Consider the following 18,596-nt stretch of genomic DNA (forward strand, 5'->3'; position numbering starts at 1 on the left):
CTGGCTTCATCCACCATATTAATTTAACACATACTCCAATGGTGTAAGTTGTATCTCCCTGTTTGAACAAATGACTACTCATTTTTTCCTAAGAGGTTATGAAGAAAGCTGTTTTCCACACAACTCTAATGTTCAAGAAACTCTTCCCAAATCTAAGGATACAATTAAAAGCACTGCCAGTTAAGTTCTTTATAGTCCATGCTATAATCATGGTGGGAAGAACTCTTAATTTAGAAAATTAATTCTCGGTGTTACTTGTACAAACATTTTGTTTTTGTTTAAAAATATCACCAAGTAGCTGAAAGTGGCTGTTCCAAATGAGTTTAGCATTAAATATTACTGAAAAACCTGCATGTAAGTTCAAGACCTATGAGCAGGATACCACTAAGACTGCAAATCGTGTAAGAGAAAATGAGATAGAGGAAGTAATGATTAGGTGATTCAAGCTCTTTGTTTAAAAACTTAAAGGTTTTTTGGGGAAAGGGAAGACCACTGGAAATTCAGTTCTAAGACTAAACTACAAGAGTAGTTTGCTTGAGTTTAACAGTGGGGCTGAATTGAGGTGGAAAAGCAAATTTCAAATGAAAAGGAGGAATGCTGAGTAAGGCTGACCATAGTAATAAAGAACTTAAATTTATTTAATGCCATTTGTATCTTTCGAATATCCGAAGGGGCTTCATAAAAAATGAACTACTTTTGAAGTATTGTCACTGTTTAATAAGAAAACATAGCATCCAGTCTGCACACAGCAGGTCCCTCCAAACATTTGAGATGACTGATCAGTTAGTCTGTTTTTAGTGACATTGAGGAATGAATGTTGATCAGAACACCAAGGGGGCTTTCACACCCCCTGAACAAGCAGACAGCTTCTTGACAATAAATATAGACTGGAAGATTTATGATAAGAGATACTGAAGGTAAGAAGATCCACCTGTCAGAAAGTTTTATTTTGGTCCTGTTCAGAAGTATGCAAACTCTTTGAAATTTGGGGGCAGTATTCAAGCATGTAAATTGTTTGTTGAAGAAAAATTATGGTTACCATAAATGTGAACTACTTTGAGACAGCTGTAGCAATAGAGAAGATTTTGGAGCTGCACCTGAGTTCAGATTGTCAGCAAATGATGGATCATGGGTAGAGTCATCAAAGAGAAGTAGTATTTGGATTTCTAAGAGACATGAAATATTTTTTTAAAAACTGAATGAAACAGGATTATCTTTGCCCAATTAAAAGACCTAAAGAACAGAATCTTGTGATTAAGTCATTGTAGGAAGAGGAATGAAGGCTGTGTGTTTTAAGGGTGTGCTATCTAAAAAAAAAAAGTTAACATTGCAAATAGAATAGGAAATGAGTGAGGGTTTTGCGTGGAGGTGATCATTAATTTGAAGAACAAGCATAATGAGTAGAGGACACAGTTTGAGGAGTCCCTGGGATGACAGAGAATGTGTCTTTGATTCAACCACACTCAGTTGAGAGGAAGCTTGGATTGCGATCAAGTAAGGTATGAGCTGGTCTTGACAGTGATTCTTCCTTGGTTTGCAAGAGATGACCAATATTCTGAGTATCTCACGTGATGAAATAGAAGCTTTAACAACATATTGGAGATGAGCATCACCTGTAGAACCATATACTAGTGCCGTCAGGTAAAGGGGTATCGGAGGAAACTCAACTCTATAGTTTGAATAACTGCATTATGTCATGTTTTATTATTTTATTCAAATACCTGAGACTTGTATGCTTTCTTATAGGTATGCTGTTAGTCCAGAGAACATCATTTTGTACGGTCAAAGCATTGGAACCGTCCCAACAGTGGACCTTGCATCACGTTATGAATGTGCAGCTGTCATTCTCCATTCTCCTCTTATGTCTGGCTTGCGTGTGGCATTCCCTGATACCAGGAAAACCTACTGCTTTGATGCATTTCCAAGGTAAGTGTAGTTGATGGTTACTTCCTGAAGTAGTAAAACTTGTACGTTTGTGCAATGTAACTGAAAATTGGCACTTGTGAAACTGATTATTTTAAAACACATCAGGGACACCTGCATATTTTCTTGCTATAAAGTGTATGTTTTAACCAAATTTAAACTACAGAAATGAATTTAGTAGAATTCAAACATTATCTCCAAAATGTCATCTTCCCCCTTTCTGCCCTGTTAAGTATAGAAACCATCTAACAGCTTAGTGTAAAGCACATGTAAAGTTTGATATCAATGTATTGAGTAATCAAGAAGGTTTGTAGCCAATGATGGATTTGTACCCACCCCCCCCCCCCCCCCCCCCCCCCCCACCCCTCCCCAAACTTGGGTTATTGAATATTAGAGACACATTAATTCTTTGAAAAAAGTTAAGTTTTTGCTGCTTAAGACCATTAGTGAGGATTGTGTGCATCATTCATCAGCTATGCAGTTTAATTGAAAACAGAATTAAATGTTTCATTCCAGGTCAGAATTGTCTTTTAGTTTAATGAGATAGGAAATTTTGAAGTATCACAACATTAGCCAGGACCGTATGGGCAGATAGTTCCATCGGTAACAAATCTACCATGAATCGGTCAAACTATTGTACTACAATCACCTTGGAAATGTGAAGTCAGAGGCAAGCTGTCATCATATCCACAACTACGATGACAAATATAACTCATCATTTATCTCATTGCTGTTTCTGGAACATTCTGAGGACGTCAAAAACGCTACATAAATCCAAGACCATTCATTCTTTCCCTTGCTTTTCCAAATACAAAAATAATCAATATAACTCCTTGAAGTAATTGTTTGCTCTATTTATTAAAAGAAACTCAGCAGTCATTTTACAACAATACAGAAAAATGCATGGAGGGCTGAGGCATAAAATGTTCTGTCACTGGTCAATCTTGGTGTTAAATCTATTTCATTATTAATTGCTGCTTGGTTTAATGAAGGAGATAAACTGTTAACTTTGTTCTCAAACTATTAATTGGATCTATTCATTCTACTTTTTGATTCATGCTCATCTTATCTCTTTAATTATGATTTGAGGCCAGACACAGTGGGCCAGAATTTGCAGTAAAGTAATGACAAGGCTAATGGCACTCTCCAGCATTTATGTGCAAATGGAATAGTGACTTCAGGCAAGCACAGAAATGCAGTGAAACACAAAAAACAGAATTTGCTATCTGAAATGCGTTGCTTCTCTATAAACTGTGTAAAGGTGGCATCTGCTATCTGACTCCCCATTCACACATATTCAGTGACATGAAGTTCCTATATTTACATTGTAGATATGGACTAAACACACGATAGAAAGATAAGACTTATCCATTTCAGTCTAAGTACCCTGTTAATTGTGTTATAATTTTATTACTGCCAAATTATCTTGCTGACACAGAAAATTAACATTTCCACGTGTGGAATCTCATTCCTTCAGGTCTTATTTGTTGGAGATTTTTAAAAGATTAACTTTTTAAACTTTTCTTTCTGTGTTTATTTTCTCTTTCTCACTTAATCCAATCTTTCTTTCCCTTTCTTTATTTCACTTTCTATACTTGATTTGACATTGAATTCACTATTTGAACTTGCAATTCCTGTTTCAGACTGTACTTTTAATTAAAAATGCTTTAATCTGATTGGTTAAGGAGACGCATAATTGCTTACCCTGTTCTTTCGGGTTCCAGCTGTCTTGTAGAGGGTGTTGCGTTGTTTATATCTCTAATTTACAGCAGCATCCAACACAAAAGGTCACAGAAATTAAAAGGTAAAGGACAGATCTGATGAACAATAGTCGCTGTTTGTTTGTCAGCTGCAGTTACTTCTGGCCCAATAAATGTGTGCCAATCAGGTGCAGGTGTGATACATATTTTGCAATACTTGTGGGCGAATACTAGACGTGTGACAGACAAAACATGTGCAAGATGCAATATAACAAAGCAGACCAGAGGCCCTCCCATGACACTGTTCATGGTGAGTCTGAGCAGATGCTGTTTGGTCACATGCTATACCATGTCATGTACAACATGTTAGCAAGGCCAGTGAATAAATGAAATTCATTTTCCATACATGATGTTTAGTGTTTGCATCATCAAATTCCATGATTCTGTCTTTCCCCAGCTACAAAACTCTAATTAACTTCATTGATTACCTTTTATATTAGAACCCAGTTTACAGAATATGGTAAGCAATGTACAGCAGTTATAGATATGTGGCATTGAGAGTGTAGGGATGGGGGGGGGGGGTGTTGCGGGATGTTGTGGAATTTAGTGGCTGTTATAAGGAATGTTGGATTTTGATAGCATAGTGGGGTGGTGGTTGGAGGGTGGAATATGGCATTGCTGCAAAGGGGATCCCTGAGATTTGATTTGTTGGTGAAATTCCACATTCTGTTGGTGGTGGAATGATGGTGGTTAGGAGTAGTAGGTTAGGGCGGGGGAACTTGGCTTTTTTTTTAAACAATGTAGGGGGTAGAATGTTGGGTTTGATTTAATGAGTGACTGTATTTGTGGCAGCTATGCTGGGGGGTGGTTTCAGGATTAGTTAATCCTGATGGAGATACTGGAGCCTATTAGCAATGGGGTCCAGAGCACTGACTGGGGGATAATCTAGTAGCATTGGGTGAGGGCATAGCAGATGCCTAGCTGCATTGTGGGGAGATATCAGGGTTTAAAAGTACTGTGGAGAAGGGTGTCTGAGTCTAGAGGTACTGAGAAGTGGTTTTTTGAGATCTGGAGGTAAGGTATTGAGTTTAGGACAGATTGTGAAAATGTCCCAGAGCCTTGGGGATTAGGTGGCAACATACTAGGGACAGAGAGTACAATGGACAGAGAGGGTTGTGACACCAGGGAGCACCTAATGTTCAGAAGGGTTGGTGGCAGGGGCAGGGTAACTGGAATATGCACCATTCCGCAAATGGGATATAGTTAATGGAGTGCTGAGATCTAGGAATATTTGGGAAGAGGAAACCTAAGGAAAGCAGGTGATGGAGTCTGAGACCTTTTGGTAGGAGCTGTTTCAGAAATCTAGGATTGATGTCCCTGGACTGCAGAAGTATTAGGGAAAGGGATCCAGGTTCAAAATCTCTTAAAACATGCATTTTGTGAATAAAGCATGAAATTGTGCACACTGATATTGTGCCAGACATTAATTTATTTTCAGATATGAGGTCAATATTTAAAGTGTTCACTCATGATAAATGCCCTTAGTGATAAGGTTTAACTTCCCTTTTTCGAGATCATAGGTAGGAAAATACTTTTAAAAATTATGTAGAATTCCTTTGTACTGCAGTTGTTAAACATATTGAACATGATATCAAGGTATCATAAAAGTTCTAAAAGCATTTACAATTGAATAATGGAAAAACTGTTGTACCAACTTCAAACAGTAGTTTTATCAAATCATTCTCCAGTTATACACAAATTTTCTCTCATGTACAGTAGGCCAGAGCTCTTGAGGCTTAGGCAGCAACAGCTGTATTGGCACCTGAATTCAGCAGTGACAGTGGTGGGAAAACACCTGGCATCAAAATCTATTGGGGGTGGGGTGGAGGGGACAGGAAAATGAAAGGTAATTTTAGACAAGCATTTCCTGCCAATCCAACACTTGCATCCTCCATTCACTTTTTGGTCAGTTCATTGTTTTGTTTTTAATATGCCACAGTATATATGCAATTGTTAACAATAGCCCCAAAATTCCATGATTCCCAGGGCAGTAAATGGAACATGGGTGGGAGCGCAATTTGAGACACAACCTGATTACACAGAGTCTCCTCCACTTTTTTAAATACCTTTCAGAAATTGTATTAGTGTTCTCCTGTCCCCACCCTATCACACCCCTCCATTTTCAAGAAGTTAAAAGGTCTGTTTTGACAATGCAATCAATTGCAGAATGATCGATTCCATATTTGAATTCGGTAATCCTTGGAAGTACTGAGTTTTAGAAGCTTTTATTGTTCTGCCACTACCCCACAGACTCTGTCAAACTGCAACACTCACCTTGAAGGGTGGGATGGAAATTTCTCCCCTTGAGGTGGGCACCTTCAACAGTGATGAGAATTGCACTTGGCCCACAGTTTGCAAATAACATGTTTTGCATGCATCACTATGTGATGGTTAGTGATTTCTGTAGTCATTCCTCACAATATAATTGTCACCCAACATATCTTCCCTGTTAAATCCACCGCAGCTCAGTCTCTCCAATTCAATAAAATTAGCTCCTTGCAATAAACACAATTGAATCCTAATGATACTGTAAATGTAACCTCCAACCTAATTGTAATCCTAACCCTAAAGCAGCATCGTCCAGACTGTTGATTATTAGCCACCTGTGGCTAATTGGGAATCCAGATACATCTAATTGTATTTCTGATTAGTAAGTAAAAAACGAGTAATAGATACTTTCATTGGGCATGCAATCACAATAATATTGGAACAGTATATGCATGAGGACTTTAGCCTTTCTATGCATCTGTTAGTAAAATGGTCAGACAAAAAGCAGTGTACAAAAATACCCTATCCCTTTCTCTTTCTGAAATATGTCTTAAATATGTTTTATTGAGTGCTGGAGGCTAAATTAATTCCCCATTCCATGTACCTTGTGCATTTCCGCGAAAGAGCTGTGCATTGTTCTTTTTGCCCCATATGAAGTTAACATGGTCCCTGGTATTTGGAGATACCAAATCGCCATCACTGCTTTATTACTAGCACTTTGCATGGGATATGAAAGCCAAAGAATAACACTTCACAGATCTGATTTGTATGAGAAGATGTAAGTGCATTTTCTCTCACCTCATATTGTACATTGCTGAAGAAAGCAGTGCAGCTTGTTATAAAGAAGATAATCATATCGTCAAGTCTTTGCTAATGTACTTTGAGATATTACTCTTCTCCAACAAAACTCTTGAAACACTTTGCATGTGCTTTCTGACCGTTATTAGACCAATCAAATTCAGTAGACCTTTATTACCTCATTGCTCCCATCCTTTAGATGCACCAGCAAGTGAACATGATGGAATAGAAGTCAACCATAAATCAAGAATTCCATTGCATGCTCCCAAGTCTAATCAGCTTCCCAAGTACATTAAATGCTGTAACTCATACTGTCATGTTAATTAAAAAAGAATCTCAATTACAAGAGCCAGTTGATACGAATAGAATTGTTCACAATTCCCTTGGATGTGCTTACATGGCCTCAGCTGTTGAGATTGTTGGCTTTCGATTTCTCATTTATAACAGAGATCACTTAGTGGAGGATTCTCTAAGCTTCAATTGCAGCATTTAGCTAGCCTTTTCTACATAGTGGATAATAGGAGAAGCATTGACCTGAACTGTACTAAAGCAAGCTTCCCTCAAGGGTATCTCTGACTAACAATGCTAACACCACTGAATTGCTCAACAGAGCTGATCAGGTGAGGAATTCTTTGGTACCAATTAAGTACTTACTTGAGATTATGGCTGGGTATGAACTCCCAATAGTGATTTTGACATGTCATTAATGTAAAGGAACGCAGGAAAAAAATGCTGAAACATTGGGTGAAGCCAGAATCTGGACGAAATGTGGCACTCTTATATGTCACCACTCTGCCAAGTAATTCACTGCAATTGGTTGTACAGCACTTGAATTCTTCCAGGGCTATTGCAAGGTTAGCCTTATATTTTCTAATGAGGACATTAACAATGGAAGCTTTGCAGAAATTGTTGAATTACTTTTAGTAGTTCCCTTAAAAAATCATGTGTTCAACTGGCCTTGAGCCATATGGTGTGACAGAACTTTTAACAATACTGTTGTGCATTTAAAGAGGCTTCACTATTGGGATGATTTAATACAATTTTGGCTTTCATACGCTCCACTTTTATATCCATTTGATCCATAGGAAACCCTTCCAAGGTATAACAGGAGCAGTAAGTACAAGCTTTCAGTGGCTGTTTTGTCTTAAAACAAGTGATGGATCTGTATATCGAACCAACCAGCAACTAATAATAGCTCCCAGGAGCTATGCCTAGTTCCTGACACCTCCAGACGCGCACTGATTTTCAAAAAGGGTGGGAGGGAGGGGGTGGGGATGAATGGGGAACCCGTTTGCTAATTACAGCCCATTAAGCTCCTTGAGGAGCTTGTCAAGAGGCGAGTAAAAGCAAGAATGCAATTTTCAAATACGAACTCAGCGAGCCCAAACAATTTTGAACGCGTGGTTCAAAGCTGGAATAAGTGAAAGAATTTTTTGGGCTGTGAAAGGTCTTGGGACCTGTGGGATCTTATGCCAGGTTGTTCTCTTCTCATTTGGCCGTATGGCCATTTTTGTGTGTATTTATGCTGCTGACCCCCCCATGGTGCTGTCTGCTATCTTCAGTAAGACTGTGGCAGGCCCCGTTGTGGCTGTCGTCTCTGCATTTGCCGCTCACACTCTGCAGGCAGCTCCCACATTCTGGAGATGCTCAGGGTCGAGCTTACCCCTGGCCCAATGAGGACATCTACATCTCAAAATAACGTCGCATGAGCAAAGTAGTTGTGGCGCGGGTTCGATACTCAGAAATTATCTTGATGTGGGTTCCCGACCTCACTTTGAAAATCTGGCCCCACGTTTTGGTATGGAACCTTATTGTTGTTGATGTCAATAGAATGTCAGTACCTGTAGTCTATTGCTTTTCTTCATTCATTGTCCTCTGCGGGCTGCATCCAAATCTCCTTGTTCTTAAACATAGAGTGAAGCTCATTCGATAAATCCAAACGCAGGAATATCTTCAGGAGATCCTGTATAGAAACCAGTTTGGTTGTTGTAATGCATCTCTATCATGCCCTTGCTTTCATTGACACTGCTGGTCTCATTGCATGACAAGTGGAAAATGCTATTACTGTATTTTTTAATTGATTCTTTAATCATTTAATAAAGGCTCTTATTTAATGAGGACATGCCAGCATGCACGACAGACTTTGGAACGTAAGTTGTTATTGTTTCTGTAGACTCAACCTTGATGAGCCAACTCCTGCATGGGTCAGCAATTCTACCTGCTTGATGTAGCTGGGCTGTTGCTCAATGAGTTGGATAGCTCTAGCCAAGAGGATTAGCCTTTATCGCACTTAATTTCATTTCTGTCCTTATTCTTCTTCATTCACAAAATCTTCATATTGGAATAGCCATGCACTTCCTGTAGAATAGAAGCAGGAGTAGGTCATTCGGCCCTTCGAGCCTGCTCTGCCGTTCAAGATGATCATGGCTGATCCTCTATCTCAGCACTATACTCTCACTCTCTCCCCATACCACTTGACACCTTGAGTCAGAAACCTCTCCATTTTCTTCTTAAATATATTCAGTGACTTGGCCTCCACAGCCTTCTGTGGTAGAGAATTCCACAGGTACACCACTCTGAGTGAAGAAGTTTCTCCTCACCTCAGTCCTAAGTGGCCTACCCCGTATCCTGAGATTGTGACCCATCGTTCTAGACCACCCCCAGCCAGAGGAAACATGACAATCCTGCCATCCCGGGAATCAGTCTGGTGAACCTTTGCTGTACTCCCTCTATGGCAAGTATATCCTTTCTTGGGTAAGGAGACCAAAACTGCGCACACTACTCCAGATGTGGTCTCACCAAGGCCCTGTACAGCTGCAATAAGACATCCTTGCTCCTGCACCCAAGTCCTCTTGCAATGAAGGCCAGTATACCGTTTGCTGCCTTAACTGCTTGTTGCACCTGCATGCTTGCTTTCAGTGATTGGTGAACAAGGACACCCAGGTCCCTTTGTACATCAACATTTCCCAATGATCTCAGGATACGGTGTAGGCCATTTAGGACTACGATGAAGAGAAATTTCTTCACTCAGAGTGGTGAACCTGTGGAATTCTCTACCACAGAATCTGTGGAGGCCAAGTCACTGAATACATTTAAGAAGGAAATAGAGAGATTTCTGACTCAAGGTGTCAAGGGGTATAGAGAGAGAGTGAGAGTATAGTGTTGAGATAGGGGATCAGCCATGGTCATCTTGAATGGCAGAGCAGGCTCGAAGAGCCGAATGACCACCTCCTGCTTCTATTCGACAGGAAGTGCATGGCTATTCCAATATGAAAATTTTGTGAATGAAGAAAAATAAGGACAGAAGTTAAATTAAGTACGATAAAGGCTAATCCTCTTGGCTGGAGCTATCCAACTCATCGAGCAACAGCCCACCTACATCAGGCAGGTAGAATTGCTGACCCAATGTATCATCATTTAAATAATACTCTGCCATTTTATTTTTCCTATTGAGTGGATAACCACACTTATCCACGTTAAACTACATCTGCCATGTATTTGCCCACTCACTCAACCTGTCTAAATCACCTTGAAGCCTTCATCCCTACCCCAGGAAGAATGAAGACTTTAGCAGAATGTGGCTTTAGCTACCAGTAGCATAGAAGGCTTTTAACCATTACTATTTTACTACATATTTGGTCCTTAATATTTGTAGGAAATTGGAGTCTTACTTAAAAATAAATAACTTCCTAAAATGAGGTTTAAAATAGTATCCAAGTGAGTGACAACACAGTACCAATTCTAGCAGCTATGTCACCTTCCTAAGTCATCATGGTGAACAGTTTGTATCATCGCCTGAAGATTTTTTATCACTTCCTTGCGTCTGACACTTGCAGCAGTACATGTAAACAAATGTACAGAAATCTCTTGTGGATAAGAACGATACTTGTGAATGTTGTTTCTCCTCTTTTCTTTGCTGGGCAATGCATGCTTCATGGTTGATTGTCCAGAGTTTGTAACTAACCTATATGTTTCTCTTTCCATTGATTCTGCAGCACAGGTCTTTGATTTCTCCAATAAATAATCAACTAAATTTGGCTGCTTCTTTTCCCAGGACATGGCAAACATCTAAGTAGGTACTTTATATCAGTCTCCACAGTAGAATCAGATGCAATGCCAGATCTACAAGGAAACTAAAAATAAATCAAGGGAGTGGAACTAACTAGATTCAAAAATTTTTTTTTTAAATGGGGATAGAGAAACTTAATGTTAAAGACAGACAAATCGCCAGGAACCAATGGTTTCCACCCCAGAGTATTAAAAGGAGGTGATGAGGAAAGCTGTTAGCTGTGATCTTCCAAAACACTATTGTTTCAGGAAGTGACCTTGAATTGAAATATTGTCATTATCACTTCACTATTTAAGAAGGGTAAGAGGTAAACTAGGATATTATTGGCCTATTTGTCTAATATCAGTTGTGGATCAGTTACTAGAATCTATTATTAAGGACAGGGCGATTGAACAGTTGCCCAATATGAACTGATCAGTGAAAGCCAGCTTGGATTTGTAATGGGTAATTTGCTTAAAAGGAATAAATTAATGAGGATAGGTTGGGAAGAATAAGGATAGGTTGCATAGACAAGACTTGTGTTTTCTTAATATAGATTAGGGGATGATCTAATGGAGGTGTTTGGGGGTAGATAGGGTGAAGCTATTTCCTCTGGTAAAATAATCCAGAACAAGAGGGCATAATCTTAAAATTAGATGTAGGCTGTTCAGAGATGATGTCAGATAGCACCTTACACAAGGTAGTAGAACCTGGAACCCTCTTCCCCAGAAGGTGGTTGATGCTAGGCTAATTGAAAATTTCAAAACCGAGATTGATAGATTTTTGTTAGGGCATTGAGGATTATGGAACCAAGATGGAAAAATGGAGGTAATGCACAGATCAGCCATGACATAATTGTATGATGGAATAGGCTTGTAGGCCTAAATGGACTGCTTCTGTTCCTGCATTGTTTCAAGTAAATACGTAGGCAAATTTCTGCAAAGTGCAAAGACAATGGGGAGATTTTATTGGAGCCCACAAGAACAGGAAACATGGTGTGTGGAGTGATTTAATACGGTGGGATGGTAAATTTAAATTTCCCAATGGCAGGTTGAGATGCAGAGATGAAGTCAGCAGTGTGTTTGTGACATCTCGAGCCTTTGCTGGCAAGTGTTCCTACTTGTAATCCTTTTTCATGCCATTATTACATTAAAACGCTTTTTAATTAAGTCCTACCTTCAAGGTAAAGTCAGCGGCGCACAAGAATGTCATGGCACTCAGTTCACGATCGCTTAAAGGTGGCGTGCATCTATCGGCTTTGTGCAGTTGTGTGTAAGGTCCAGGGGTTTTCCTTTTTAAATTCTATAGCACAAGGGAAGGGAGCAAGAGGCCCACCAGCAAGGGTGAGTCAGTGGTGAGGGGGGTTTTGAAGTAGGGTACAATGGGCCAGCTGGCCTCCTTCCATGTTGTGAATTTCTGATGCTATAATTCATACACTCATTACTGTAGAATTAGCAGTAATGTCTAAACAAATGCCATCTTGGCCTTTTCCCGATTCAGATAAGAAATTCAGCCATGTCATCAGTGCAAGGCTTAGAAAGATTTGATAAAAGTAAAAAGATTTGAACTTTACTTCTAGTAAAGAGCAAACTCTGCTGCCCCAAATTTGTTCCTTTATTTTAAATTGCACCAGGGAGCCACATACTGTTGCCAAGACAATAATGCACAAAATCTAATTGGAACTGCTAGAGAACATTGTCAGTTGTGACCATCATAATTATTTTTTTTCTTTGCTTCACATAGTCTTAAATCTCTGCATCTAACCAAATCTATAATTACGCTGTAGAGCTCCAATGTATTATCCATGCATTCTTCCTCCTCATGGACAGAGTATACTGTTGGATGATAAGTTGTACCATTTCCTTTCTTCCTCTGGCCATAGTATGTATTCCCTTCGCTTTGTTACTGTTACCTGGGAGTATTGGCTACATGCCACTTGGAATCAAATATTTTTGACTTTCCACACACAAAAGGTCAGTTTTGAAGAGGCTCTTCAGTACATCTAACGTTCCCAGTTCATTAAGACCTGTCTGTCAAGGCTGGAGTGTGGATCCAAATATGTTGATTTATAATCGACTCTCCAATTGTCTCACTAACACTTCAGTGTACTACATGACATTGTTTACATATTATTTTGAAACTCATTCCATGGCTTTTCTCACAATTGAATGCAGAAGTTAACTACTGTATATCCAAGCAGCAATTAGCCTGATATTTATATGGAGTTGATGATGGTGTGGGGAGTCGCAATAGCAAGGGGACAACCAAACAAAGTCAGGAACATGGAGGATCTGCCGCATTTAACAGAAAAATCATTATAATTTAATTTCTTCATTTCCTGCCCGGACAAATTGATAAGCTGTTGGGAAGAATATCCAGCAGCAGGGAGACTACAGCGGGGAGCCTTTGGGATGGTTCCCGCTAATGGTGACAGGGAGGGAGTGATAAAGTTGTGGTGGGCGTGTGGGGCTTAGGCTGTCATGGGAGTAAGCAGGGAGTGAGAGATCAGTGCTGGGCAGAGGGTGAGGAGGGAGGTTGACAATCGAGGCGAGGGAAAACAGGCCACGGTTGCGGAGCAAAAGTTGAAAGCTTCCTTGGGGGGCTAGAAGGAAAACTCCTGTTCCTCCTTGCCCACGAGAGATGCTCTAACAGGCACATGTCATCTTTAATGGAAGCTCCTGTCTCCTTTACATTGTCTGGTTTCCTGAGCCTTTGCAACTATTATATGGAATCAGGCTCCCAACTGTGTGCAGGAGCCTAATTTAAACATGTTAACAAAGCATTCTGCCTAAATGGTGGGAGACTTCTCTGACACGAAACCCTCTGCCCTAGAAACAGACATTTAAATAGAGGGCAAAACAAAAACAGAATTACCTGGAAAAACTCAGCAGGTCTGGCAGCACCGGCGGAGAAGAAAAGAGTTGACGTTTCGAGTCCTCATGACCCTTCGACAGTTCTGTTTTTAAAACTGTTTTTAAAATTGCCTTTCAGGAAACTAATCAGATATATTAGAGATTAAAGGGTAGGTAGAATTTGTGAACTTGTGCAGCGAGTGAAAAAGCTGCAGGGTGTGCTGACCTTCAATCTCTGAATTCCTAATATGTGCTCCTTGTGGGCAAATTTCTTCTTCCAAATTTGTAATGTCTACTTTATGGCAATATTACACTTTGCATACCAGCTTTATAGTTTTAGTTTTATTTTCAACTGTAAAAGTTTCTACCAAACTGCCTCAATCTATTGAACTACCTTTTCAAAACTACATAATCTATTGGAACATCTTTTTCAGACAAGGGTATTTTTTTTCCTAAGGTATCTTTCTACCAGTTGGAAAACACAATAACCAGGAACTGCGGATAGACAGTTGAAAAAGTAGCATGGGTCTATTATACCTACATAATGCATCGCATTTTTAAAAAAAAATCATTTTTTAAATTTTAATCAGGAGTCATATGAAGTCAAAAAGTTAACTCTGTCTTTCTCTCCACAGATGCTGTTAGACCTGCTGAGTTTTTCCAGCGTTTTCTGTTTTTGTTTCAAATTTCTTCCATTAATTAAATCAAATACAAACATTTCTTCCAGTGTATGTTTTTGTTTTTACAAAATGATAGTTGTTTAGAGCGAACAGAGAAATTCAGCCGTTAACAGAAGATAGACTGCAGACGATCAGTATCCTGTATCAATTAAACAGTGATAGCTCAATCACACTGAGGGGTGGTGGGATAGGAGAGAAGAGAACAAAAGCCAGACATTTCATCTTAGATTCTGTCCTGCAGCCAGAAGAGCTGTTACACTCCTACACCAAATAATTGAATCTCATTTATCCAAGTCTGTGTTTACTTAAGACAATAATTAAATAATAAATAATTAAAAAGATAGCTCCATCTTAGCAGCTAAGTAATAGGTTGTAAATTGCAAGGCACGGTCCTTGTGTCCTTAGTATACAATTCATCTTAATGAGTGACATAATGGAAGAACTGTGCAATACACCTTAAGTCAACATGTACCTGTTGAATTATACTTGCAGACCCCTTGACATTAAGTAACATGACTGCCTTCCAGTCAAGTGACTCATCACCTCTAACTCTACTGCTAAAACCACCCTTTGTTCCAAGGTCAAGTTGGAGGGCGAATATCCAGCTTTTCTCTGTTATTATTACCTCCTTAAATCTGCCTTTATTACCAACAAATACAAGGGCTTAATTGAGATGTTCAGCTGTGCCTGGGGCCCCTCCAGCTTCCCCTTGTTCACTAAGCCAGCCTCCCTGCCCTGGTCACAAACCCAGGACTTTTTCTAGCTTTTCTCCTAACTCCTATGATTTCTCTTTCTGGGCTTACCTTGTCTATGGAACCAGCTCTTCCTCCTAATGACCCTATTCCCATTGCTGACCACCCAACTTTTGGTTGCTGCCATGTTAGTTCCTTACTTACAACAAGTCCAATTCACCCATCACCCCTAAGCTGCCTAGGCCCTAGGATCTGGAATTCCATCCCTAAACCTCTCCTTCTGACTACATATTTTTCTTTTGCAACACTCCTTAAAGCCTACCCCCTTGACCAAGCTTTTGACCACCTGCCTTTAAATCCCTTTTTGTGATTTGTTGCCAAATTTTGCTTTATAACCCTCTTATGAAATGCCTTGGAAAGTTTTATTATGTTTGGGGTGCTATATGAATACACGTTAGTTCATATTGTAAATAAATCCCTCTTTTCAGCTTTTATCCCCTCCCTTTCAAAAAATCATCACGAACCACCCCCCAACCTCAAAAAGCCCTTGCAACATGTCACATCCCAAATCCCATTATTCCCTTAACTCCAATTATAAATCACTCCAATCAAGTTTTCTGCCACAGCATCAAAATGGCTCTTAAGTCACAAATGAGGCATACATATGAATTAGGAGTAGGCCATTTGGCACACTGGCTACAATACTCTAGCACAGGAGACCATTCAAGAAGGGAGTGAAAAGCAATGTGGTTGGAAGAACATAAATAGGAGAAGGAGTAGACCATGCGGCCCTTCAAACTGGCTACACCAATTGATGCAATTCTGGCTAATCTTAGTGGTAGGAGATAGATATTGTTCTCGCTAGTCCTGACTAGACATTCGAAGTTGTGTTACCTGGCATCTCCTCCAAGCTGGAGAAGAATTTGGAGGGAGAGGATCCAGTTGTTGAGGTCCATGTAGGAAGTAATGACATAAGTAGAATGAAGGATGAGACTCTTCTGAGGGAATTTAAGGAGCTAGGGTTCAAATTAAAAAGAAGAACCATTATAGGTAGTAATCTTTAGATTACTACCTGAGTCACGCTTAAATTTTCATAGGGACAAATAGATTGTACAAATGAGTGCATGGCTTGGAATGGTGTAGGAGATGGGAATTCCAATTCATGGGGACCTAATACCAGTACTGGAGAAGGAGGGAGCTGTTCCATTGAGATGGGTTGCACTTAAACTGAGCGGGACCATTTCCCTGGTGAATCAAATAATTAGAACCATAGATGAAAGAGTTCAGGTGAGAGGAAATTTATAAATCCAAAAGTTAAGGCCATAGAAGCATGTAACAATTTGTATAAAAAAGAACAGTGTGACAGGTAGGGACAGACAGTTTAATGGTAATAAGTAATTAACCCTAGTCCACTATGCATCTCTCTCCATTAGAGAGAGACAATTGATTATATATCTTGAAGGACATCACTTCACATCACATCAAGCAAGGGCCAAGCTAAAAAGACAGGTGTCCATGAACCACCACAAAAAAAGGGGATTGAACCCATGCTGTTGGCATCATTTTGTACCACGCATTAGCTATCTAGGCTGAACTAGTGTATCGGGATTATATGGTCAAATCGGGAAAATGGTAAAAAGTTTAAATTGAGAACGCTTTATCTGAATGCACAATTCTCATTTATGAGAAGATAAAGGAATTAATGGCACAAATAGAGATAAATCAGTAATCTAATCATTTTCAGAGATGTGATTACTTAATAGCTAAGGATGGGAATGAAATATTCAAAGATACTTGATATCTCAAAGGCAGACAAAATAGAAAAGGAGTGAGGTTAGTCATAATACTAATGGATAATGTAAGGACAGGAATGAGAAAGGATTGAGACTTGGAAGAACAGGAAGTAGAAGCATTGTGGGTGCAGAAAAAAAATAACAAGCAGCAGAATACACAAGTAGCTTATCGACCCCCTAACAGCAGCTATACTGTTGAATAGAGTATCAATCAAGGAATAAGAGGAGCTTGTAACAAAGGTAATGCAATAATTGTGGGGGACTTAATCTTCTTATAGACTAGACAAATCAAATTGGCAAAAATAATATGGAATACAAGTTTGTGGATTTGATTCGGGTCAGTTTACTAGAACAATACATTATGGAATGAAACAGGGAAGAGGCTATTTTAGATATTGTTTTGTGTAGTGAGACAAGGTTAATTAGTAATCTCATAGTAAGGGATACTCGGAAAGAATGATCATAATATGTTGAAATTTTACATTGAGTTTGAGAGTGACTTAGATCAAATCCAAAACTGGAGTATTAAAGTTAAAGTATGTAGATATGAGGGATGAGTTGGCTATGGTAGATTGGTAAAATAAATTAAAATCTATGACAGTAGACAGGCACAAGTGAAGGTTTAAATAAATACTTCATTATCCCAAATAATTTAAATTTCATTGAGAAATCAAAACTCCACAGGCAAAGAGATCCATTTTTGGCTAACTATAGAAGCTAAACGTGTTTTACTAGAGCACAAATGTCAGTCATTTATGACACAGAAAGAGGCCACTTAGCCCATCAAGCCTCTGCCAGCTGTCTGTTGAGCAATCCAGTCAGTCCCATCTCCCATTCTACCCCCGAAGCTCTGTAGTTCATTTCCCTCAGGTTCCTATCCTACTTCCTTTTGAAATCATTGATCATCTCCACTTCCACCGCCCTTGAAGGTAGTGTTCCTGGTCGTTACCACTCATTGTATAAAAATTTTTCCTCCCATCCCCCACCCTGTATCTCTTGCCCAAAGCCTTAAGTCTGAGTTTCCCAGAACTTATGCTATCAGCTAATGGAATAGCTTTGTCTCCTTCGTCTAAACCTTTCATAATCTTGTATATCTCGATCAAATCTCCCCTCAACTCCCTTTGCTTGTGGGAGAACTGTCCCAACTTCTCTAACATAACCTTGTAGCTAAATTCTCTGATCATTGGAACCATTCTGATGAATTTCCTCTGCACCCTCTCAAAGACCCTTGCATTCTTCCTAAAGTGTGGTGGCTAGAACTGGACGTAATACTCTTGAGGCCTAACCAGAGCTTTATAAATGGTTAGCATGGCTTCCCTGCTTTTGTACTCAATACTTCTATTTATGAAGCCCAAGATCCCATATGCTTTGCTAATTACTCTCTCAATATGCCTTGCTACTTTCAAAGAAGTTCGTGGTAACTTGTGCGTTGATGCTGAACATGTGGGCAGGGTCCTCAATGAGTACTTTATCTCCATCTTCTAGGGAGAGGGATGATGCAGACATTCTAGTTTAATGAGAAGGAACATGAAACATTAGATACAATAAGCATAGTGAGAGAGCAAGTACAGGAGTGACAGATATGCTTGAACGTGGATAAGTCACCAGAGCCGGATGGATTGTATTCCAGGCTGTTAAAGGAAGCCAGGGAGGAAATAGCGGATGCTCTAAAGATCATTTTCCAATCCTCACTCAACACAGGTGAGCATTGGAGATCTGCAAATGTTGTACCATTATTTTAAAAGGGTGCAAGGCATAGGCCAGACATTTGCACACTGGTTA

General features: G+C 39.5%; 1 protein-coding gene across 1 annotated transcript in view; it reads left to right on the forward strand.

Moving 5' to 3' along the window:
- The window catches only part of abhd17c (abhydrolase domain containing 17C, depalmitoylase), a 65,861-nt gene that overhangs the window by 41,439 nt on the left and 5,826 nt on the right, over nt 1-18,596 (forward strand). The window contains exon 2 of the mRNA XM_041175344.1: nt 1,747-1,926. Within this exon, the coding sequence (XP_041031278.1) occupies nt 1,747-1,926 (180 nt within the window). The remainder of the gene's footprint in view (nt 1-1,746; nt 1,927-18,596) is intronic.

The sequence above is a fragment of the Carcharodon carcharias genome, chromosome 26, assembly GCF_017639515.1.
Source record: "Carcharodon carcharias isolate sCarCar2 chromosome 26, sCarCar2.pri, whole genome shotgun sequence".
Classification (NCBI taxonomy): Eukaryota; Metazoa; Chordata; class Chondrichthyes; order Lamniformes; family Lamnidae; genus Carcharodon; species Carcharodon carcharias.